General features: G+C 37.1%; 1 protein-coding gene across 6 annotated transcripts in view; it reads right to left on the reverse strand.

Moving 5' to 3' along the window:
- LOC6044194 (lachesin) overlaps nt 1-27,236 on the reverse strand; it is a 270,727-nt gene that overhangs the window by 221,800 nt on the left and 21,691 nt on the right. For 2 of the 6 annotated variants that reach the window (XM_038260581.1, XM_038260579.1), the window contains exons 2-3: nt 2,835-3,016; nt 2,263-2,601 (exon numbers count right to left, since the gene is read on the reverse strand). In XM_038260581.1, the coding sequence (XP_038116509.1) occupies nt 2,263-2,377 (115 nt within the window). In that variant the 5' untranslated portion in view covers nt 2,378-2,601; nt 2,835-3,016. Of the gene's footprint in view, nt 1-2,262; nt 2,678-2,834; nt 3,017-27,236 lie in introns of all 6 variants that reach the window. The other 4 variants (XM_038260583.1, XM_038260584.1, XM_038260580.1 and 1 more) reach the window with 3 other exon arrangements.

Here is a 27,236-nt window from a genome sequence, read left to right on the forward strand (position 1 = left end):
GGGAACCATACTAAAACTTGATCGGAGAACTTTTTGAAAAACGTACCCACCCTACCCAAGTAACATTTTTTCCAGGAGTTCTACAAGAGCTCTTCAAGATAGCTACAGCATAGCAGTTTGGACCGCGGTAGGATAAAATTCTCTTCAAAACTTCTTCAGGAGTTTGGAAGAGTACTTGAAAGAGAGTTTTATCCTACCGCGGTCCAAACTGCTATGCTGTAGCTGTCTTGAAGAGCTCTTGTAGAACTCCTGGAAAAAATGTTCCTATTCCCCGCAATGTCACACTTGCTCAGATCCCCCCTCCCCCCTAGAGCGTGACATACTTTGTGGATGACGCCTAAGAAAATTGAAAAAAAAATACGACAAAAAATTTGTTTGTTCATGATTGGATTATCTGAAGTCCCATACAAACCTTCGGATAATCCAACTTCTGATAATCAAAACTTCGGATAATCGAGTCTGGACTGTATCTTTTTAAATAACATACTAATATTACTGCTGGCGTCAATAATTAGAGTTCACGTGCGGTGATACGACCGCAAGATAATGGTCGCATGACAGCCGCATGAAAACCCCAGAACAAATTTTTGGGTTGTTGTCAAAGGTTGCCTTGAGTTTTGAGCTGACTTTTTGGAAAATATTCAAATCAAATCAAGTTGACAGCCAAATCAACGTAGAATTTCAGTTCAGCTTGCTTATTTTTAGACCGCGGTACTGCCGTTTTACGGCGATATGATGTATACGCCATTTTGGACATTTTCAATTTTATTGTACAGTCTGATAAAGAATCTTATAAGCTACCTCCTGACGAAAGAATTTTTCAAAAAACTGCTCTGGGGCCCATTTTATTAAGCAAACAAACAATGATGTATACGCCAATTTTACTCATCATGATGTATGTATACAATTGATAGAAGTCAAATTCAATACTGTTTGAATGTTGATTTGAAGTTTTTGGGACCAAATCAAGGCTGGGCAATATTTTAATACATTATTTCAATTTAATTCTTCAGGGGACGTCCATTAGGCGTCATCCATAAATTACGTCACGTTCTGAGGGAAGAGGGGGGTTTTGAGCAAGCGCGACATTGCGTGTTAAAAGCATAGAGAAATCGTGACAAAGGGGGGTGCAGTAAATTTTGGCTGATATTAATGTGACGTACTCAATGGATGACGCCTTATCCACATCCACGTAGACACTTTTTTGAAAATTCTAGACTCACCCAACTCCCTTGCTGACAATTGTTCATGCAAAAAATGTGTTTATGGAGCATAGACAATCGCTAAGGGAGCATTATTTTATGACGTAACGCAAAAAATCGGATTTTTAGACCCCCCCCCCCCTCGTAACAAAATTTCCATACAAATTTTAAAAAATTTGTATGGAGCGTAACACGGCATCCGAACCCCCTCCCCCCAACTGCGTTACGTAATAAAAGAACGCTCCCTAATACTCCCCTCCCCCTTAAAGTATCCACGTGGACAATGCATTACGGGATCCACTCAGCTATTAAAATAGCTGGCACAAAAAATAAAGCCAGCTTTGATCGAGCAATGTATACATACATCATTGGGCAGGAAAAGTAGTGATTTTTTATTGCTATTTTTACGGCCAAATGATGTTTGTGGTTTAAAATCGTAAAGAATAGGAAAAAACAAGAAATTTTGTAGGGGCCACATTTTTATTGTACTTTTTAACAGTTTCTACAGAGCAGACCTTAAATTAGTCATTTTAAATTGAAAAAATGAACAAAAACAGAAAATCGTGTCTACAGCAAAATCACCTCAATGGCGTATACATCATATCGCCGTAAAACGGCAGGGTAGCTTTGCGGCTATAATCTCCTGTCACTCACAACCAAGCAATACAATAATTGTCAAATGATTTGCGAAAATTTAAAGAACTACTAACGTGTAAAACGATAAGTCTGGTTTGAAAGGCTACAATGCGTTGTTGTTTTTACCGTTACCAAATTACCTCGCACTCAACTACACATTGGAACGGTATGCAAAATAATGAGCTTTGTTAGTTCTATGTTATTCTGTTTGAATGACCATCATCATCATAGCTATCAATTGTTAACTGTTTAGCACTCTTGAGCTTTAATAACGAATCGACAGGTGACAAGGTCAATGTCATGTCAGGTTTATTTTACTGATATGTTCATTGTGTTGGAAATAAGGACATTATGAATTTAAAGCGAACCTTTAACATGACCCTTAAAATTGTCAGTGAAATCACCCCCATTGCGTTCTACTCACCGTGCGTGACCAGCGTCCCCAGATAGATCATAAACAGCACGTTGCGGTGGGTGAACCGCGTCGGCAGAATGTTCAGCGTGATCAGGATGAGCTTGACGGTGTGTATTATCAACATTATTTTAACGTTTCGGGCGAGCTTCCTCTCTCTCTCTTTGCTGAGTGTCGAAGTTTCACAATTCACTTGCCTCGTTACCGCCGGAGCCGGAAGCTTTTCATTCACAAAAAGTGAGTTGGCGGCACTTTTTTTGTTGCGCAAGTTTGAGTGTTGATTTTACTGGTGGATTGCACATTTACCAGTTTTTCGGACTGTTAAACACATAGTGGCTGCGCTGCCTCCGCCTGAATTAAATAATGATTTAATGTTGTAGAATTTCAAGTTGAATGAACATCATGCAACCTGTGCCGTGCACCTCGACTTTATGATGGAGTTGGGGATGCGGTTCAGGTCAGGTGGTGGTCGGTCATGTTGAAGAGTTTTCAATTTTCCGAATTGGGTTTTATATGGTGCGGGGAAAGGGGGTTCACCGGGAAGTAAAAAGGGAATGTTAATTAATTATAATGAAAACAATTACAGTTACAGTTCAGGAGAGTGAGAGAGAGGGGGTGAAATTTGTGTTGCAGACCGCGCACTTTTTTGCTGACTGTGTCGAATGGTGTATATTTTGGAATGGTAATTATTTATTAAAGGTAATAGTCGCAGTGTTTTGTTGGCGCCTGGTGGTTACTGAACGGCCAGTTGTTGGGGGCTCGAGCTCTGGAAAATAGAAATTTGATATGATGTTACTACATTGCGACCGTTGAATCATTCATGAGAAATAATAAAATATACAAAAATGACTGCATAAATATTTACTTTATGCATCAATCATGACGATAATGACAAGACAACTGATTAAAAAGGAACTTTAGCTATTCATTTGTGGTATAGCTTACATTTGTTATTAAATAGCAGATTTTGAGATTCACAACTTGTATTGGAAAAGTCCATCATTTCAACGTTGCAAACAGCAAACTTTAGATCGGGCACGCCTTCCAAACTTGCCTTTAAACCTTCTCCCGGCGGTGCAAAAGGGGCTGGATTCAACTCAACACGCCAGCAAGTTCAAACTTGAGAATGCTGGCAGCTGTCTAGCTCAGAACTTGAAATCTGGGCAAAACTCCCTCGGAAAAGTGGTTATCTTTTCGCGTAGCAAGTGTGCGCCCTCGCCGTTCGACAGCCTCCTCTTAACTTTATCTTAGTTACGAGAAAGTACCAGCCTGGGAAGTAGTCGAACCCTGCCTCCCAAAATCCACATGTACAGGAGAAGAAGTGGGGGAGTATTTGTGTCTCAAAGCTCGAGATATCGTAACGTAAATTTATGAAATATTCATGAACTTTGAAAGCACAAATATGCAGCCGTATTTTCACCTCACGTTTTGTCCTCGCAACACCACTTTCCGTGAGTGTGTTGTACACCTTAAGGGAAGGATTTCACGCCTCGTCTGGCACAAAGTTCCACGTGAATAAAAATTCAACCCAGCCGACGACGGTGCAGTGAACAATGCTGGAAATTTTTTGAAGCAAAATTTAATTTCATTTCCACTAAACAATTCATTTCGAGGGAAGCCCGATCGATTTGTTGCCACCTTCCGGGGTCTTCGGCAAATATCGACGGAAGATAAAAACGAAAGCGGAAAAACCTCCCTCGATCCGATTCCGGGAATGCCTTCAACGGTCTGAACTTGGCATAAATTGAGCACGTGGGAGTACCCGACCGCCGAATGCCTTCTGAATTGTGCCTTCTGCTCTATGGCAACGGTTGGATGAATGAGAAGTGAAAGGTGAAATTATGCAAATGTTGCTTTACGGATTTCATAACAACTTACGGCTCGATTGAAAGGAAATGGAGTGGAGAACGCCACCACCGCCACCATCACAAAACAGGTTGATTTCCGAACGATGCCGTGAGGGGGAGGGTCATGTGATAGCAAACCACAGCCAGGTATTGATTATTTTTAAATGCAAGATCGCTGTTAATCGAAAGTGCCGCCATCCAACGGCTAATGGGTTTCCGAGGTCAGGAGTTTGGTTTCTGTTGAAATTCGTTTTGGTTTTTACTTATACTTTTTTTAAGGTTTGAGTTTCTGCTTTTTTGCAAATGTTTAATTTTTGTGTTTTTAGCCGACATAATAAAACTCAATTTATTTGTTTGGTGACCTGCGTATCAACAAAAAAAAAATCAAATGCAACGAATGTTTCAAAAACGACATTTCAAATGTTTTTAAGTGTTTACAAAAAATAATAATAATAATGCCATCGAAGGACCACACTAGTACGGCGCATGTAAACAGTATGGGTCTTATTAAATTGGAGCACATTTGAACTAAATTTTTATACACCTATTATGTTAAAATGAAATGACTTGCAGAAAAATAATAATTTGGGTGAATAAAACCCGATTTAATCCCACCTGGGGAAGATAGAGCCTTTCTTACAAAAAGAAGATAACGGCAGTTAATTTTTTTTTTTCAAAGAAAGAGCAAAATAAAGAATCCCTTCATGAATCAATTCAAAAACCGTCGACCTCTGGCTTGTTACGGCGGTAGACCCACAGATCTTAACTCCAGTGAGTCCTTGGATGACACAGGACATCCCAACTCATCAGAAAAGTAGTCTACCATACTCACTAAAGCTATGCGGATATGTTCCGGGGTAAAAAAAACCGTCGACCTCCGGCTTGTTACGGCGGTAGAGCCACAGATTTTAACACCAGGGAGTCCTTGGATGACCAAGATCATCCCAATAAGTTGTTAGAACAATGTACTGTACACTCACTGAAGTAGTCTGGGTAGGATCCGTGGTCAAACTTTTGAAGTTTCGACTTGATTCTTTGGTAAGCCTGTTACACAAATTTTCCGGAAGTTTCGGATGGACTAAAACATCCCAGGTGTTGCAAATCCATGCAAAATGTTTTTATAACATAACTAAACAAAATAGAATTGGGCAATTCTCTACCAAAACCGGAAATGGTTTTTATTTGTATTTTTTTATTTGGCTCAAACTTTGTGTAAGCTATTTTATGTCATTGGTTCACCCATACAAGTCTCCATACAGTTTTGGCTGCTGTCCATACAAAAATGGTATGTAAATATAAAAACAACTATAACTTTTAAGTGAATTTTCTGATCAATTTGGTGTCTTCGGCAAAGTTGTAGGTATTGTTGAGGACTATTGAGAAAAAAAATAGGTACACGGAAAAAATAGTTTGCAGATTTTTTAATCAACTTTTTTTTTCAACTAAAACTCAATTTCCCAAAATAAGTATTTTGTTTTATTTTCGGGATTTTTTGATATGTTTTAGGGGACAAAAATCCGCAAATTTTGAGCTACAGAGAAACATGGTCAAAAAATCTGCTGCCGAGTTATAAATTTTTGAAAAAATAGTGATTTTTGGAAAAAAATCGAAGTTTCATGCAAAAAAAAATTTGATGTTATTTTTTAATGCAAAATTGAATTTGCAATCGAAAACTACATTACAGATTTTTTGATAAAGAGCTCCGTTTTCAAGATATAGTCACCGAAAGTTTGATTTTAGCGAAATATTTGCAGTTTTTCGATTTTTAAAAATAGTGACCATGAATGACCATTTCTAAAACAATTTTATTTGAAAAGTTCAGAAAATTTGCTATAAAATTGTCTAAGAGACATGAAGATTGGAGCTCGGGTTGCTGAGATAGAGCCGCTTTAAGAAAAAGAAACACGGAAATTGAAGTTTTCTAAGTCTCACCTAAACAACCCACCATTTGCTAATGTCGATATCTCAGCAACTAATGGTCCGATTTTCAATGTTAATACATGAAACATTAATTTATTTTTCCGATCTTTTTGAAAAAAATATTTTGAAAATTTTTAAATCAAGACTAGCATTTGAAATGGTCGTAATATTCAAAGTTTGGCTATTTTAAAAAGCTAGTCTTGATTAAAAAAATTTCTAAATATTTTTTTTAAAAAAGATTGGAAAAATTTACGAATGTTTCATGTTATGACATTGAAAATCGGACCATTAGTTGCTGAGATAACGACATTAGAAAATGGTTGGTTGTTTTGGTGAGACTTAGAAAACTTAAATTTTCGTGTTTCTTTTTCTTAAAGTGGCTCTATCTCAGCAACCCGAGGTCCAATCTTCAATGTCTCTTAGACAATTTTTTCTGAACTTTTCAAATAAAATTGTTTGAGAAATGGTCACTCATAGTCACTATTTTTAAAAATCGAAAAACTGCAAATATTTCGCTAAAATCAAACTTTCGGTGGCTATATCTTGAAAACGGAGCTCTTTATCAAAAAATCTGTAGAGTAGTTTTCGATTGCAAATTCAATTTTGCATTAAAAAATAACATCAAATTTGTTTTTGCATGAAACTTCGATTTTTTCCAAAAATCACTATTTTTCAAAAATTTATAACTCGGCGGCAAATTTTTTGACCATGTTTCTCTATAGCTCAAAAGTTGCGGATTTTTGTCCCCTAAAACATATCAAAAAATCTCGAAAATCAAAAAATACTTATTTTGGGAAATTTAGTTTTAGTGAAAAAAAAGTTGATTAAAAAATCTGCAATTTTTTTTCCTTGTACCTATTTTTTCTCAATAGTCCTCAACAATACCTATAACTATGCCGAAGACACCAAATTGATCAGAAAATTCACTCAAATGTTACAGCTGTTTGAATATTTACATACCACTTTTGTATGGACCACAGCCAAAATTGTATGGAGACTTGTATGGGTGAACCAATGACACAAAATAGCTTATTTGGTCATAGGGAAGGCCCCAACAAAGTTTGAGCCAAATCAAAAAATACAAAAAATAAAAATGGTCGAAATCGGCCGATTTCGTAGAAAGTTGCTCAATTGATACATTTTGAAAATTCTCCGACAAATTACGAAATCCCAATGATTCTTCATTTAAGTCATATTCTCAATTTAACCCTTTCAGGCCTGATGGGTCATATATGACCCATACCGAAATTCGGTTGTATAAAATCACACAGTGCTCAAAACACACAACATTGTTCAGCAAAGTTGTAGTTTATGAGTTTCTCTACCTAGGAAAAGAGGTTTGAGTGGTTGTTCATGGCCTTTTTGACGACCTACACCCAAAGTTAAAGAACGAGGGGATAGTCCTCACGAAAAGAAACGTGAGGAAAGTGCTATATTGCGAGAGTATAATCCTCTCGCGTGTTCATTCGTTCATTGGAACAGTTCATCCTATGAGTGGCTTGTATGGACAAACGACCGCCACTTAGTCACCGAACCATGGTGGCCCATACGGCAAAGGCACGGTTCAATATGTCGAAGGTCTTGGGTTCGAGTCTCGGTACCGGTACTTTTTTTTTTTGATAGATGAACTTTTTTGGAAAATGAACCATGAGTAAAGTACTCTCGGTAATTTCGGGATTTATACTCTCCGTCCGCACACAGTACCATTTTACTACCGAATCGTGCTCTTTATTCTCTCGTATGCCGATGCCCAGTTCTGGGTGTAGGACATCGTGAAAACCTGAAATTTGAAAACTTCAGAAAATTTTGAATAAAAATCAAGCTAACAACGATTTTTCCAGGCAAATGAAATTTAATTATTACCAACCATATCCTCGCGACCATTTGGCACAACTTCGATCCCTTTGGATCTCCTTTGGGATGATCTAGGTCCTTCGAAGTGTTCTGGAATACATATCTTTGAGTCTACCACCGTAACAACACGATTCTACCAAGTTTCCGATTATGGTTTATATTCAGTGATGTCCGTGAGATTCTTTGGCAACACTAAGAGCTATTTGGATCACTTTTGGGATGTGCTGGGTCCTCCAAAGTGTCCTGGAATACAGATCTTGGAGTCTACCGCCGTAACAACAAGATTCTACCAAGTTTCCGATTATGGTTCATATTCAGTGATATCCCTGGGTCCCTTTGGCAACACTCTGAGCTATTTGGATCACTTTTGGGATGTGCTGGGTCCTCCAAAGTGTCCTGGAATACAGATCTTGGAGTCTACCGCCGTAACAACAAGATTCTACCAAGTTTCCGATTATGGTTCATATTCAGTGATGTCTCTGGGACCCTTTGGCAACACTATGAGCTATGTGGATCACTTTTGGGATGTTCTGGGTCCACCAAAGTGTCATGGAATACAGATCTTGGAGTCTACCGCCGTAACAACAAGATTCTACCATGTTTCCGATTATGGTTCATATTCAGTGATATCCCTATGACTCTTTGGGAACACTATGTGCTATTTGGATCACTTTTGAGATGTTCTGGGTCCTCCAAAGTGTCCTGGAATACAGATCTTGGAGTCTACCGCCGTAACAACAGGATTGTACCAAGTTTTCGATTATGGTTTATATTCAGTGATGTGTCTGGGACCCTTTGGCAACACTATGAGCTATGTGGATCACTTTTGGGATGTTCTGGGTCCTCCAAAGTGCCCCGGAATACAGATATTGGAGTCTACCGCCGTAACAACAGGATTGTACCAAGTTTTCGATTATGGTTCACCCAACTGGCAGTCGCATGATTGTGATGCATGGCGGCATGAAAGTATATCAGAATCTGCATGAAATCTGTCCTCATGCATTTTTTGCGATATAGGAGTATGACATTTTTGCCCGTTACCGACAATTATCGACATTACCGACGGCTTTTGATTGTATTTCACCAAAAACACTTAGCAGAACGAGAATTGAACCACCAACTTTTGGTTATTGATCCGACACGCTACCACCGCGCCATGGACGCTTGATGAAAAGTGAGTGAAAGAGCACCAACATATGCTTCTCTTTGGAGTGTTGCTCGGGGACGGGCCAGCTTTATATGTGTTGGTGAGAACTGCAGATCGCTGAAATTTTTACACGCGGGCAAAAATGATCTACGGGCTTGCTGCAAAAAATGTTATAAAATATGACATTTTCTGCAGCAAATCCAATGTTGCAGATTTTGAGATATATGTTTCCTTTGGGTGTTCATATTCAGTGATGTCCCTGGGACCTTTTGGCAACACTCTGTGCTATTTGGGATGTGCTGGGTCCTCCAAAGTGTCCTGGAATACAGATCTTGGAGTCTACCGCCGTAACAACAAGATTCTACCAAGTTTCCGATTATGGTTCATATTCAGTGATGTCTCTGGGACCCTTTGGCAACACTATGAGCTATGTGGATCACTTTTGGGATGTTCTGGGTCCACCAAAGTGTCATGGAATACAGATCTTGGAGTCTACCGCCGTAACAACAAGATTCTACCATGTTTCCGATTATGGTTCATATTCAGTGATATCCCTATGACTCTTTGGGAACACTATGTGCTATTTGGATCACTTTTGAGATGTTCTGGGTCCTCAAAGTGTCCTGGAATACAGATCTTGGAGTCTACCGCCGTAACAACAGGATTGTACCAAGTTTTCGATTATGGTTTATATTCAGTGATGTCTCTGGCACTATGAGCTATGTGGATCACTTTTGGGATGTTCTGGGTCCTCCAAAGTGTCCATGAGACCCTCACTGAATATGAACCATAATCGTAAACTTTGTAGAATCTTGTTGTTATGGCGGTAGACTCCAGGATCTGTATTCTTGGACGCTTTGGACCTAGAACATCATACTCTGCAAAAAAATAAATGGTTATTTCGAGTTTTATTTTTTCCAATGTTTGCTATCCCCACCGATAAACCATAAAACGTTGGTGCGCATGGAGTCCAGATTTTGAAGCATTTGTGTATTTGAAATGGACATGTCTAGAGTTTTTTAAAGGTTCTATAAAGTATTGTCTCTCTTATGTTTATAGGACCTATTTAAAAAACAAAAACTCTAGATCTGTTGATGTAAACGTTTGGAGTTAGTCTAAAAATGAAATTGTTGGCCAAGTAATATTTGAATGCACCCTTTTAAACAGTACCGAAAAAGCGTGTTCAACATCCTCTCACTCGGTTGTTTGAAAACCATACCTTCCACTACCACTATAGTCTGCTGTACGATGCAGTCAACGAGGGGTGAAATAGAGAAAGGAAAATCCAATTTTCATCTTCCGGTGCCGTTCAATTACATTACTGCAATTGGTCTGTGATTGGAAAAACTGCATTCAGCGTTTCTGTTGTTTTTTTTTTTTTCGTTTTGTTTTTCATAAAATAATCTCTGCAGGTGTGAGGATTTCATCTGGTACAATAATTTTTCGATGAAAGCAGGAAAAACACTATCATTTGGCTATTTAATCAACACCAACAAGAGGATTAACACACGCTTTTTTGTTAGGATGGTCTGTTTTTATCTGTTTACCCATTTCATCATCACCATTAAAATCGCGTCAATCAGCGCAAAATGCAATCTTTTTGTTCAACACTCCTGGTGTTCTTTTGCTGCTAAATCCAAAACAAATTTCACCGACTGGAATGCGCTGCCCGCCGGCAATGAACTTTATATCCAATTCAAATCTGAACATTACCCGATTTTCTGTCCGGCTGGGCACTAGGGTGTAATATGGTTGTATGGGAAAAAATAAAGTTGTTCAAATTTAGTGAGCACAGCAATTTTTCAGTTCCTTTTGGGGTCCTAAACAACTTCCCAAAGTTTGAGAACGATTGGTTCAGTCCTCACATTGCGCAAAGCGATTCAATTTTCCATATAAAATTGTATGGGAAAAACCATTTTTTTGGATTTTGATATTTAAAAAATCCACGTTTCACGCTATATTAAAACCGAATTCATATTTGATTGCTCTGAAATGTGCTCTACAACTTTCCTGAAGAGAGTATGGTGGTAACTTGTTCCTATAAAAAGATACAGCGTGTTCAAAACTCGTCTAAAACGTGTTTTTTGCTCGAAAATCAAGTTTTAGACGAGTTTTGAGGACGCTGTATCTTCTTTCAGGAGCAAGCTAGCACCATACTCTCTTCGGGAAAGTTGTAGAGCATCTTCCATAGCATCCGAATATGAATCCGGTTTTAGAACAGCGTGAAACGTGGGTTTTTTAAATGTCAAAATTTAAAAAAATGGTTTTTCCCATACAAATTTATATGGAAAATTGAATCGCTTTGCGCAATGTGAGGACTGAACCAATCGTTCTCAAACTTTGGGAAGTTGTTTAGGACCCCAAAAGGAACTGAAAAATTGCTGTGCTGGAAAATCGATTTTGTTATTACACCCTACTGGGCACGAAAAAAGGGCTAGCAACACTGGGACTCACAGCCACGGTCCGACTTCAACAACAGCTGTTCGTTTGGTCGAATGGGGTGGAAAAAAACACCCCCAAAATAACCGGTTAGGTTAAGCGTCTGGAGTTTGGTAAAAAGTTGGAATCGAATCGAAGATTTTTTTTTTAAACCATATGTTCTGAGGGAATCTTTTTATCTTGGTGCTTTTTGAGCATTATTTCAGTTCGAATCTCAAATTATCATCGCTTTAAACTTACTTGAACAACAGAAATGAATTCTTTTTCAAACTAAACAAGATACATTCAATTGAGATGAATTTTTCAATTTCCAATTCAGAGCTAACCAAACGTCAAGTGTAAATTCGAGCCTCCCACATTTCGACGCTCGACTCAACTCTGCGCAAGGCTAGAAGAGCATGCAAATGGAATACAAATTTACATCAGTTCGGTGCAAATTCCCCGATGGATACACTGGATTCTGAATTGTGTAGTAGGTGGAAAAGTGCCAAAACGAAAAAGAATTCCCACTCATTTCGAAAGCGTAGTGAAAAAAAATAAAATGTTTCACTGCCTGAACAACTCACTCCGGCTGGGTCGGTTCGGAACTAGTCAAGAGCAAATTGCTTTACATCCATATACCTGAAAGCTCTTCGTCCTCCAGCAGCAGCAATGATTCTCGCAAACGAATGAACGAATGGACTCTTCTCTGTACTCTTCAGCACAGAGTCTGTAGCGAGTGAATGACCGGTCCTGTTTGACCTGTATTACGGATCACGGTTGTTTTTTTTCGGGGGGTTTTGCCACCAAACGGTAAAAGTTGAATTCAGTTTCACTCACGTGCTCCATTTCAGCTCAATTCCCAAATTGCACACATTTTTCAGCGGCAGAGTGGAAAATTTGTTTTGGCGCCCTTTAACAGCGTTCAAAAATATTACCAGCATTTCGTCGTAATCGTGCTATCTTGACACACGTGCTGTTTTGGGCCAAGTTGAGTTAAGAACGCCATTTTGTGCAAGTGCATCTCAATGCCTCACTGATTCCTAAAATTCAATTTCAATCCTGAGATGTTCAACAAAAACTGAAAAAAACTCCGTGCAATTTGTCACTCTTCATATAAAACAAACTTCAATCTTGTCGTGCTATCTTGACACAATCTGAAAATTGATGCAAGTAACGTCATGATTCGAAATCCGAACACTTAGTAACATATTATTTTTGTTATAGCTGGCAAAAAAATCATGTAATAAGTTGGAAATAAAGAAATATCATCAGGATTTAGTTTTAAGGGCTAAGAGAACCAGCTGGGAGTTTTTTCAGTAAAATTGAAATATCTCGAAAACGATACATTTTCTCAACAAACCGACCCGACATTTTGTAGCCAACATTCTTACGCACCTACTGGTTAAATATGAGCTTGATTGGTTAAGTCTAGCCTGAGTGGTTATCTTTTTAGTAAAAGGTACTAAAACACCTTGAAAATTGCCTCATTTTCCTCCCAACTTTTATAAAAAATAAAAGCGTTTTTGAAAAATCTAAGCTCGACAGTTTGTAGTCGAGACAATTACCTGCATTTTGATACATATAAAGTCATACTTTAGTTGTAAAATAATTGAGTGGTTATCTTTTTCCCAAAAAATATAGAAAACATAAACAAATTCGCGCAGAATTGTACTATCTCATTTTGTCTCGAGCTCGCGTGCTGACAGTTCGTTTGCAGTGGTGCCAGAATGTTTTCTGTATATTTTTCAAAGACTTTTTAAAACTTTATAATTTTTTTATGAAGTTAGAAATATCAGGTAGGTTTTTTTTCTGAGGTTACAGTGAGTTGGTGGTTTACGGTCTGTTGAGAAGTTCTAGGACATCTACCAACTCTACGGAGTTCAGATATGAAGGTCAACCTGATCAATGGCTGCTTATATCAATAACTATGAAGTTGGAACATCTTCAGGTAGCTTCAGTGAGTTACAGTGGGTAGATCCATGGTCTGTTGAATAGCTCTAGGACATCTACCAACTCTACGGAGTTCAGATATGAAGGTCAACCTGATCAATGGCTGCTTATATCAATAACTATGAAGTTGGAACACCTTCAGGTAGCTTCAGTGAGCTACACTGGGTAGATTTATGGTCTATTGAGAAGTTCTAGGACATCTACCAACTCTACGGAGTTCAGATATGAAGTTCAACCTGATCAATGGCTACTTATATCAATTACTATGAAGTTGGAACATCTTCAGGTAGCTTCAGTGAGTTACAGTGGGTAGATCCATGGTCTGTTGAATAGCTCTAGGACATCTACCAACTCTACGGAGTTCAGATATGAAGGTCAACCTGATCAATGGCTGCTTATATCAATAACTATGAAGTTGGAACACCTTCAGGTAGCTTCAGTGAGCTACACTGGGTAGATTTATGGTCTATTGAGAAGTTCTAGGACATCTACCAACTCTACGGAGTTCAGATATGAAGTTCAACCTGATCAATGGCTACTTATATCAATTACTATGAAGTTGGAACATCTTCAGGTAGCTTCAGTGAGTTACAGTGGGTAGATCCATGGTCTGTTGAATAGCTCTAGGACATCTACCAACTCTACAGAGTTCAGATATGAAGTTCAATCTGATCAATGGCTACTTATATCAATTACTATGAAGTTGGAACATCTTCAGGTAGCTTCAGTGAGTTACAGTGGGTAGATCCATGGTCTGTTGAATAGCTCTAGGACATCTACCAACTCTACAGAGTTCAGATATGAAGGTCAACCTGATCAATGGCTGCTTATATCAATAACTATGAAGTTGGAACACCTTCAGGTAGCTTCAGTGAGTTACAGTGGGTAGATCCATGGTCTGTTGAATAGTTCTAGGACATCTACCAACTCTACGGAGTTCAGATATGAAGGTCAACCTGATCAATGGCTACTTATATCAATTACTATGAAGTTGGAGCATCTTCAGGTAGCTTCAGTGAGTTACAGTGAGTAGATCCATGGTCTGTTGAATAGCTTTAGGACATCTACCAACTCTACAGAGTTCAGATATGAAGGTCAACCTGATCAATGGCTGCTTATATCAATAACTATGAAGTTGGAACACCTTCAGGTAGCTTCAGTGAGCTACACTGGGTAGATTTATGGTCTATTGAGAAGTTCTAGGACATCTACCAACTCTACGGAGTTCAGATGTTGGATACGGATATTATAAAGTAGTGATTTTTTTTGACAAAGAACTTTGTCCTAAGGTTTCTATACGTGGTGTCAATCCAAAATTTTCGCGAAGCGAAACGTTACGTGACGAATTCCCCTCTCGGCAAATTTCCCCTCTAAAGTACACGCTGGTTGGTCGAACAAACGTTTCCCAATCAGTCAATCGAGAGACGTGAGATTGATGTATCTAAAATTACCCCCACTCCACCTCATAATTTTCGGATCGTCGACGGGGCAACAAAACTAAACCTAAACCAACAAAATTCGGCTCGGTTGGTCCCGAAAATTCATTCTGTTGCTGGACTTCGACGAGTCAACATCAGGAGCAGATGGTCTGGGGCCCGGGAGCAGAGACATGCCAGCCGGCATTAGAAGGAGTCGATAATTGGAATTGGCCACCACCTGGAGTGGCCGGAGGCCCCGGGGATGTTCCGATGGGGGGACATTTGCCGAACCATAAGAGTAGGGGAATATGGGTATCAAACTTTATGGTTTTTGATACTGGATATGAAATTTGACATTTCGGCAGTAGTGCCCACAATACGGAGTGGCCGGAGGCCCCGGGGATGTTCCGATGGGGGGACATTTGCCGAACCATAAGAGTAGGGGCAATATGGGTATCAAACTTTATGATTTTTGATACTGGATATGAAATTTGACATTTCGGCAGTAGTGGCCACAGTCCGGAGTGGCCGGAGGTCCCGGGGATGTTCCGATGGGGGGACATTTGCCGAACCATAAGAGTAGGGGCAATATGGGTATCAAACTTTATGGTTTTTGATACTGGATATGAAATTTGACATTTCGGCAGTAGGGGCAATATGGGTATCAAACTTTATGGTTTTGATACTGGATATGAAATTTGACATTTCGGCAGTAGTGGCCACAATCCGGAGTGGCCGGAGGCCCGCGGATGTTCCGATGGGGGACATTTGCCGAACCATAAGAGTAGGGGCAATATGGGTATCAAACTTTATGGTTATTAAGAATCTAGTGAATCTTGGGAAAATTTGGACCGGACAACGTAATCGAAAATTTCAACAACCATCTTGCAAAGTTCTTTGTCATACTGGTCATGTGTAACATAACCACCTGCACCTTTTTTTGTATTGACTGAACATTGCGAGGATTTGATCAAAAAGGCATTTTGTATCTTATTAGGCCGTTGCAAATATTTTTTGAAGTTTATGTCCCTCGACTCTGGCCAAAGTCGGGGCAAACAAATAAAAAAATTGAAAAAAATAAATTACAAGCCATGGTTAAAACATTTGAATAAAAAAAGTGTTTTAAAATGCATTCTATGCCTGCCCATATGTTTTGCAATCTTTAGTTTTCATAATATCATAGCATTAGCGATTTTATTGTCGACAGTTTTGTTTTTTTTTAAATAATGATTTTATGTAAGTTAAGTATTTATTTTTGAGTTTTACGATTTAACTATACTCTCTTTTTTATAACTTACTACTTTGCTTGAGACTTTAGATGATTTAAACAATTCCTTCCGAGATAGGCAGAAAATGACCAAGAAGGTTAAAATTACCTAAAAAAAACTAACTTAATCCACCTATGTGGTTGATGCCTTCCTCATTTTGAATATAAGTGGTTTGCTAGCTATTTTTTTTTTAGATCCAGAAAAATAAGTACACAGATATAACTTAAGTGGTCATCACTCGAGACATGGTTGCCAGATCATCAATGTTGTGGACTCGTTGGAAAGGTCTCTCGATTACCTAACCAACGATGGGTTGGATGATGGATCCGGACATCGTTTTCACACATTTAAGTGAGATCCGTCTTAAAAAGTACATAAATTTTACTTAAGTGGTTATAACTCGAGACAGGGTTGCCAGATCTTCAATGTTGTAGACTTGTTGGAAAGGTCTCTCGATTACCTAACCAACGATGGGTCGGATGATGGATCCGAACAACGTTTACATACATTTAAGTGAGATCCGGCTTCAAAAAAGTACATAAATATCACTTAAGTGGTCATAACGCGAGACAGGGTTGCCAGATCTTCAATGTTGTGGACTTGTTGGAAAGGTCTCTCGATTACCTAACCACCGATGGGTCGAATGATGGATCCGGACATCGTTTACATACATTTAAGTGAGATCTGGCTTCAAAAAAGTACATAAATATCACTTAAGTGGTCATGACTCGAAACAGGGTTGCCAGATCTTCAATGTTGTGGACTTGTTGGAAAGGTCTCTCGATTACCTAACCAACGATGGGTTGGATGATGGATCCGGACAACGTTTACATACATTTAAGTGAGATCCGGCTTCAAAAAAGTACATAAATATCACTTAAGTGGTCATAACTCGAGACACGGTTGCCAGATCTTCAATGTTGTGGACTCGTTGGAAAGGTCTCTCGATTACCTAACCAACGATGGGTCGAATGATGGATCCGGACAACGTTTACATACATTTAAGTGAGATCCGGCTTCAAAAAAGTACATAAATATCACTTAAGTGGTCATAACTCGAGACAGGGTTTCCAGATCTTCAATGTTGTGGACTTGTTGGAAAGGTCTCTCGATTACCTAACCACCGATGGATCGAATGATGGATCCGGACAACGTTTACATACATTTAAGTGAGATCCGGCTTCAAAAAAGTACATAAATATCACTTAAGTGGTCATAACTCGAGACACGGTTGCCAGATCTTCAATGTTGTGGACTCGTTGGAAAGGTCTCTCGATTACCTAACCAACGATGGGTTGGATGATGGATCCGGACATCGTTTTCATACATTTAAGTGAAATCCGGCATAAAAAAAAGTACATAAATATCACTTAAGTGGTCATAACTCGAGACACGGTTGCCAGATCTTCAATGTTGTGGACTCGTTGGAAAGGTCTCTCGATTACCTAACCAACGATGGGTTGGATGATGGATCTGGACATCGTTTTCATACATTTAAGTGAGATCCGTCTTCAAAAAAGTACATAAATTTTACTTAAGTGGTTATAACTCGAGACAGGGTTGCCAGATCTTCAATGTTGTAGACTTGTTGGAAAGGTCTCTCGATTACCTAACCAACGATGGGTCAAATGATGGATCCGGACAACGTTTACATACATTTAAGTGAGATCCGGCTTCAAAAAAGTACATAAATATGGGTATCAAACTTTATGGTTATTAAGAATCTAGTGAATCTTGGGAAAATTTGGACCGGACAACGTAATCGAAAATTTCAACAACCATCTTGCAAAGTTCTTTGTCATACTGGTCATGTGTAACATAACCACCTGCACCTTTTTTTGTATTGACTGAACATTGCGAGGATTTGATCAAAAGGCATTTTGTATCTTATTAGGCCGTTGCAAATATTTTTGAAGTTTATGTCCCTCGACTCTGGCCAAAGTCGGGGCAAACAAATAAAAAAATTGAAAAAAATAAATTACAAGCCATGGTTAAAACATTTGAATAAAAAAGTGTTTTAAAATGCATTCTATGCCTGCCCATATGTTTTGCAATCTTTAGTTTTCATAATATCATAGCATTAGCGATTTTATTGTCGACAGTTTTGTTTTTTTTTAAATAATGATTTTATGTAAGTTAAGTATTTATTTTTGAGTTTTACGATTTAACTATACTCTCTTTTTTATAACTTACTACTTTGCTTGAGACTTTAGATGATTTAAACAATTCCTTCCGAGATAGGCAGAAAATGACCAAGAAGGTTAAAATTACCTAAAAAAAACTAACTTAATCCACCTATGTGGTTGATGCCTTCCTCATTTTGAATATAAGTGGTTTGCTAGCTATTTTTTTTTTAGATCCAGAAAAATAAGTACACAGATATAACTTAAGTGGTCATCACTCGAGACATGGTTGCCAGATCATCAATGTTGTGGACTCGTTGGAAAGGTCTCTCGATTACCTAACCAACGATGGGTTGGATGATGGATCCGGACATCGTTTTCACACATTTAAGTGAGATCCGTCTTAAAAAAGTACATAAATTTTACTTAAGTGGTTATAACTCGAGACAGGGTTGCCAGATCTTCAATGTTGTAGACTTGTTGGAAAGGTCTCTCGATTACCTAACCAACGATGGGTCGGATGATGGATCCGAACAACGTTTACATACATTTAAGTGAGATCCGGCTTCAAAAAAGTACATAAATATCACTTAAGTGGTCATAACGCGAGACAGGGTTGCCAGATCTTCAATGTTGTGGACTTGTTGGAAAGGTCTCTCGATTACCTAACCACCGATGGGTCGAATGATGGATCCGGACATCGTTTACATACATTTAAGTGAGATCTGGCTTCAAAAAAGTACATAAATATCACTTAAGTGGTCATGACTCGAAACAGGGTTGCCAGATCTTCAATGTTGTGGACTTGTTGGAAAGGTCTCTCGATTACCTAACCAACGATGGGTTGGATGATGGATCCGGACAACGTTTACATACATTTAAGTGAGATCCGGCTTCAAAAAAGTACATAAATATCACTTAAGTGGTCATAACTCGAGACACGGTTGCCAGATCTTCAATGTTGTGGACTCGTTGGAAAGGTCTCTCGATTACCTAACCAACGATGGGTCGAATGATGGATCCGGACAACGTTTACATACATTTAAGTGAGATCCGGCTTCAAAAAAGTACATAAATATCACTTAAGTGGTCATAACTCGAGACAGGGTTTCCAGATCTTCAATGTTGTGGACTTGTTGGAAAGGTCTCTCGATTACCTAACCACCGATGGATCGAATGATGGATCCGGACAACGTTTACATACATTTAAGTGAGATCCGGCTTCAAAAAAGTACATAAATATCACTTAAGTGGTCATAACTCGAGACACGGTTGCCAGATCTTCAATGTTGTGGACTCGTTGGAAAGGTCTCTCGATTACCTAACCAACGATGGGTTGGATGATGGATCCGGACATCGTTTTCATACATTTAAGTGAAATCCGGCATAAAAAAAAGTACATAAATATCACTTAAGTGGTCATAACTCGAGACACGGTTGCCAGATCTTCAATGTTGTGGACTCGTTGGAAAGGTCTCTCGATTACCTAACCAACGATGGGTTGGATGATGGATCTGGACATCGTTTTCATACATTTAAGTGAGATCCGTCTTCAAAAAAGTACATAAATTTTACTTAAGTGGTTATAACTCGAGACAGGGTTGCCAGATCTTCAATGTTGTAGACTTGTTGGAAAGGTCTCTCGATTACCTAACCAACGATGGGTCAAATGATGGATCCGGACAACGTTTACATACATTTAAGTGAGATCCGGCTTCAAAAAAGTACATAAATATCACTTAAGTGGTCATAACTCGAGACAGGGTTGCCAGATCTTCAATGTTGTGGACTTGTTGGAAAGGTCTCTCGATTACCTAACCAACGACAGGTCGGATGATGGATCCGGACATCGTTTACATGCATATAAATGAGATCCGGATATATGTGAAAACACATTTTTATACATAACTTTTGAACTAGTTATCGAAACTTCAAACAATTCAATAGCGATGTATGGGACCATGAACCAAGTCGAATGCAACCGGTTTGATCAAAATCGGTTCAGCCAGTGCTGAGAAAACTCAGTGAGAATTTTGGTCACATACATACATACACACACACATACACACACACATACACACACACATACACACACACATACACACACACAGACATTTGTTCAGTTTTCGATTCTGAGTCGATATGTATACATGAAGGTGGGTCTTTGAGCTTTTGATAAAAAGTTCATTTTTAGAGCAGGATTATAGCCTTACCTCAGTGAGGAAGGCAAAACCAACAAACAACGACATCCTTTCCAAGATACAAATTTTCAAATATATACATACCATTTTTGAACGGACAATTCATGCAAAATGCTTTCGATTTTGAGAAATTCTCTACCAAAACCGGAAATGGATTTTATTTTCATTTTTTGATTTGGCTCAAACTTTGTGGGGACTTTCCTTGTGACCAAAGATGCTATTTTGGGTCATTGGTTCACCCATACAAGTCTCCATAGAATTTTGGCAGCGTCCATACAGAAACGGTACGTAAATATTAAAAAATCTGTAACTTTTGAGTGAATTTTCAGATCAATTTTATGTCTTCGGCAAAGTTGTAGGAGTTGTTGAGGACTATTGAAGAAAAAATAGTTACATGAAAAATTAAAAATCGGCATTTTTTTTTATTTGTTTTTTCACAAAAACTCAACTTCCCAAATAATATATTTTTTGATTTTAGAGAATTTTTGATATGTTTCAGGGGACAAAAACCGCAACTTCTTAGCTATAACGAAGCATGGTCACAAAATCTGCCACTGAGTTATGAATTTTTGAAAAAAAATGATTTTTGGAAAAATCGCAATTCTTGAATTTTTTTATCAATTGCAAAAAAATATTTATAAATTTTTTTAATCAACTTTAAAGTTTTAAAAGAGCCATCAATGTTTTTGAAAAGATCGGAAAATGTCACGAATGTTTCATGTTTTAACATTGAAAATCGGAATGAATTATTTAGATTTTCCCGATATTTCACTGATATTATCGAGAAATTTGAAAAAAACTTTTATTTCTTAATATGTTGTTCGATATATATCTTTGATCTCTAATATAGCCCACAATAATAAATAGTTGAAAAATATGTTTATACCTCAGTGAGTTAAACTTTATAGAAAAGAATAAAAAATCTTTATTTGGGAAATACGTTGCAAACATTTAAAAAAAAATATTCCAACCAAAAACTGTGGAGTTAATTACGATAAAAATCGAGATCTTGAACAATGTTTGGTCTTTTACTGTATTTTCGTATTTTTGGAACAATTTATAGTACTGGAATATCGCGATAAAAATTGAGTTCTGGAACAATGTTTTGTAATAAATTATAGTACTGGAACACAAAACTCACAGTTTTTTTTCAGAAATATGTATCTAATACTTGCTGACACATTTTGCAACTAAAAACTGTGGGGGTCGTCACCATAAAAGATGAATTCTAGAACAATGTTTGATTTTTGTTGTATTTTATGTATTTTTGCAATATTTTTTATTATTTGATTACTTTAATAATGTGTTTCCAACACTTGTTGAAACATTTTGTAATCAAAAACGTTGGTGGTCATTGCTTTAAAAATCAGGTTCTCGAACAATGTACGATTTTCACTGTATTTACGTATTTTTTTAATATTTTGTAGTACTTGAATACAAAACTTTTCAGAATATTTTAGAAATATGTAGCAAACATTTGAAAAATAAGCTCCTATAAAAAAATGTGGAGATTATTACATTTTTGTAATTTTTTGTAATATTTTGTAGTACTTGATTACAAAAGTCTTCAGATTTTTTTAAATATGATGCCCACATTTGAAGAAACATATTACAATTAAAGATCATTGCAATAAAAATTTAGTACTAGAACAATTTCGGATTTTTATGTATTTTACGTATTTTTGTTATAATTTAAAGTATTTCAGTACAAAACTCTTCAGATTTTTTTAGAAATATGTTTCCAACACTTGATGAAACATTTTGGAACCAAAAACTGTTGGGCTTATAAAGATAAATTCGAGTTCTAGATCAATTTCTGATTTTTAACTCTATTTTACGTTTTTTTGTAATATTTTGTTGAACTTGATTACAACACTCTTCAATTTATTTTAGGAATATGCTTCTAACACTTGAGGAAACATTTTGAATCCAAAAACATAGTCATTGCCATAAATATCAGGTTTTCGAACAATGTACGAATTTACTGTATTTACGTATTTTTGTAATATTTTGTAGTACTTGATTACAAAACTATTCAGATTATTTTAGAAATATGTTGCAAACATTTGAAGAAACATGCTCGAATAAAAAATGTGGAAATCATCGCGATAAAAATTGGGTTCTAGAAAACTGTTTTGTAATGATTTATAGTACTTGAATAAAAAACTCATCAGTTTTTTTAGAAATATGTATCTAATACTTGATGAAACATTTTGCAACTAAAAGCTATGGGGGTCGTCACGTTAAAAGTCGAATTCTAGAACAATGTTTAATTTTATTATATTTTACGTATTTTTGTAATGTTTTGTAGTATTTGAATACAAAACAGATTGCTTTTGAAATATGTTTCCAACACTTGATGAAACATTAGGCAACCAAAAACTTTGGGGTCATTGCTATAAAATCAATCACACACACAGTACGTACTTTAGGATTTTCACTGTATTTACGTATTTTTGTAAAATTTTGCCGGGACAGTGGTGTAGGGATAAGCGTGGTTGCCTCTCACCCAGTCGGCCTGGGTTCGATCCCAGATGGCATCTCGGTCACGCCTTCCGTTGGACGGGGAAGTAAATGTTGGCCCCGGTCTAACTTGGAGGTAAGGTCGTTAGCTCAGTCCAGGTGTAAAATTCGTCTCCGTGGGTCCTGTCTCGATGGAGTCGCTGGTAGGCTGTTGAACTCATAATACAAAGGTAGTAAGTTCGAATTCCGGGGTGGATGGAAGCTAAGGTGTAAAAAGCGGTTTGCAATTGCCTCAACAACCAAGCCTTTAGACACCTAGTTTCGAGTAGGGATCTCGCAATCGAGAACGCCAAGACAATGTGAGGAGCGAACAATTTATTTATTTTTGTAAAATTTTGTAGTGCTTGAATACAAAACTTTTCAGATTATTTTACAAATATGTTTCTTACACTTGAGAAAATATTTTTCATACAAAAACATTGGGGGTCATTACTATAAAAATCAGGTTCTCGAACAATGTACATTTTTTAACTGTATTTACGTATTTTTGTACAATTTGGTAGTACTTGAATACAAAACTCTTCAGATTATTTCAGAAATATGTATCTAATACTTGAGGAAACATATTGCCACTAGAAACTGTGAGGGCCGTCACGATAAGAGTTGAATTTTAGAACAATGTTTGAATTTTACTGTATTTTACGTATTTTTGTAATATTTTGTAGTATTTGAATACAAAACTCTTAAGATTGCTCCAACGCTTGATGAAACATTACGCAAACAAAAACTTTGGGGGGTCATTGCTATTAAAATCAAGTTCTCGAACAATGTACGATTTTTTGAAGTGTTTACATATTTTTGTAATAATTTATAGTACCGGAATACAAAAATCTTCACAATGTTCTTGAAATAATAATTGATGATTTTTACATCCGAAGTAATATGGATTCAACGGCATAATTATTGGTATCACGTTCATGCGGCACAAAAATATGCCTAACGCCATGCTGGCAGCACGGTGCAGACGGCGAGAGAGAATAGAGAGAGAGAGCAGCGCGCGGGGAGAGCGAAATGTAGCAAGCACAAAACGACAAAAATCGGAGCTCGGTCTTTCACTTAGCCCTTAACAGTCAGTTTTAAGAGAATGCATGCAAAATATGTCTTTTCTAACAATTTTTCTTCAGAATTTGAAAATTAAAATGTCTTGTTGTGCTTCAAATCCCGGACACTGCAAAAAGCTGATTCGAAATCCGGACACTTTTGCTTCGAATTCCGAACACTCGATTTTGCTAATGAATTGTTAGTGAATGGCATTTTTTAGGTCTCAAATAAGCTGTTTACATCAAAACAATCGATAGTTTATATAAAAATTTGCTAGAATTTAGGGAAATCAAAAACATAATTTTCTGCTTTGCCTTCCCGGCGCTTCGGACGCCTATGAAATATTTCCGTTGAAATGTTTTGCATTTTTGGTAAACTTATAATTTTATTTTATTCAATTGTTTTGGCATTAAGTACAGCGTTCAAACAAACTTTAAATGAAAATTGATGATAGAATTCATCAAATAACACAGTTTTGACATTCATAATATGAACTTATATCCAAATAATTGATAAACCAGTTAAAGTGTCTGGGTTTCGAATCGTCCGGGAATTCGAATCATGACGTTACTCTTATTGGAAAGCGTTTTTCTGGACAGGTCAAACATCTACAAGTTGTGACAAAATAGCACGATCATGTTGATTTGAAAATTATTTACTAGGGCATGTGATTTTTCGCGGTTTCACGAAGGCCGCGTAGTCTGTGAAATTCACCCTTGGCCGTGAAATTGGTTGAATACCGCGAATTTCAACATAGATTTTTCATTGAAACAATTACGGTACGACCCTTCCATTTTTGAACATGCGAAAAAAGAGGTATTTTTCAATAATATGCAGCCTGAAACGGTGATGAGATAGAAATTTAGTGTCAAAGGGACTTTTATGTAAAATTAGACTACCGATTTGATGCCGTACTCAAAATTACGAAAAAACGTATTTTTCATCGAAAAAAACACTTAATTTTTTTTTAAAAATTCTCCCAATTTCGGTTATTGACTGTAAAAAATTTTGGAATATGGAATTTATGGGAAATTTAGAGGGATCATTTTTTCATTTAGAGCAAAATTTTTCATTTTAAAATTTCGTGGTTTTTCTAACTTTTCAGGGTTATTTTTTAGGGTGTAACAATATTCTTCAAAGTTGTAGAGACAATTACAAAAATTTTGATGTATTGACATAAGGGATTTGCTTAAAACCATCACGAGTTATTGCGATTTTAAGATTTTTTTTTTTTTTTTTTTGAAAAAGTTACTTTTTGCGTTTTTTTTTTTTTGTTTCGCCGTCCGTGTCTATCGCGGGTGACGATGAACGACCATGATCAACGACGACCAACATTTTCAAATTTTTCTTCGTAAAATCGCAATAACTCGTGATGTTTATGAGCTAACCCCTTATGTCTTTATATTAAAATTTTTGTTATTGTCTGCTCTATAACTTTGTAGAACATTGTTACCCTCTAAAAAATATCCCTGCAAATTTTTGTTCTAAATGAAAAAATAACCCTTTTGGGTCAATGTGGATTCGAAAAGTACATTAAATTTCCCATAAAATGACATGTTCCAAAAATTTTTACAGTCGAGTAACCGAAAAAGGGAGAAATTTTTAGTGTTTTTTTTCGATAAAAAATACGTTTTTTTCGGAATTCGGAGAACAGCATCAAATCGGGCGTCTAATTTTACATAAAAGTCCCTTTGACACCAAATTTCTATCTCATCGCCGTTTCAGGCTGCAAATTATTGAAAAACACCTCTTTTTTCACATGTTCAAAAATGGAAGGGGTCGTACCGCCTCTCCGTCACGAGATATCAAAAAACGGACCTCGGATTCGTGATCAGGGACAAAAGTTACCCCTAAGGACAAAGTTTCACGCAAATCGAAGAGGGGTCGGGGCAACTGCTTTGTGAGTTGGCAGAGAAATTTAATTTTTTTTTAATTTTTTTACCCATAAGCTATTTTTTATTATAATTTGTAAACTTTTATTTGATTTTTTTCCACATGTTTAAGGGGAAAAAACCCCATCACATCACATCACATCTTTCAAGCACAAGAGTTATGATTTTTTTTAAAATAGTGATTTTTGTAAAAATAGAAATCTTATACTGAATATTTGTTGACCTTATTTGTTTATGTAAAATCGAATTTGCAATCGAAAAGTACATATTGCGGGGAATCGGATAACCTCTTTTCAGCAGAGTGGACCAGTTTTACTTGGTAACTAACAGCTAAAAGCTAATGTTTATTATTAATTCATCGTTCATAATATTGTTATAGGTTTAACTTACATTTGGTTTCCTGATTTGCCTTTTGATTAACCAACTACGTTCGCGATTCCAACTGCAGAAACTGTAGGTAAGTAATTTCCTAATTTAGCTTAATTCATTTTGCTTTTCTAACCTAACATTTGTAAACAAATACTAACTTGATCTTTTCTCTAGTTCCAGGACTTTTCCCTGCCCGACTGGACGACTTCGCCGTTCTCCTTTGCCGAACTTCTTCAGCCTCCGCTCACAACACGGTCGAAAACTAGCTTAATTTCAATAATTAGACTAAATTCTCACCATCGCGTTACAAATTACCTTCGAATAAGAAATCTACCTTCGCCTTCTTCTCCGTTTGCAATGTTTACATTTGCTCATCCCACCCTGTCAGTCATACTACTCATAGCATGCCTGACCATTACCCACTTTTGGGTTCGGTCCGTACGAGGGGTGTTCGTACGAGGTATTTCAACCGGGCGCGACGTCTCAACAGTACATTACAAATTTTATGATAAGTTGCACCGTTTTCAAAATATAAGCCCATAAAAGTTAAATTTGATCCAAAAAATTCCGCTTTTTTTTTGATTTTTCAAATTAGTGCCTGGATTTTCCATTCTTGAATTTTTTTTCGAAAAGTTCAGAAAATTTCCTACAATTTCATCTAAGAAACATTAGAGATTGACCACTGGTTGCTGAGATACAGCGGATAAAAAAGAAACAGGAAAATTATTTTTTTCATGTCTCACCCAAATTACCCCCAATATCGATATCTCAGCAATTAATGCACAGTGGTCCAGATCATAAAATTAAATGGAAAATTGATTTTCCGAAAAATGGTGATGTTTTGAAGTTATGGTGTCTTCAGAAGAGTTTTTATAAATGAAAAGGGGCAACTTTTATGTTTGGATGAAAATTATAGTGGTTCAAGATTAAGGTAATTTTCAAAACCTCACTTGTCAGGAATATTTTTTGGATTTTTTTTCGTCTTCTAGAAAAATGTTGGGCTTGCCAATCC

The sequence above is a fragment of the Culex quinquefasciatus genome, chromosome 3, assembly GCF_015732765.1.
Source record: "Culex quinquefasciatus strain JHB chromosome 3, VPISU_Cqui_1.0_pri_paternal, whole genome shotgun sequence".
NCBI lineage: Eukaryota > Metazoa > Arthropoda > Insecta > Diptera > Culicidae > Culex > Culex quinquefasciatus.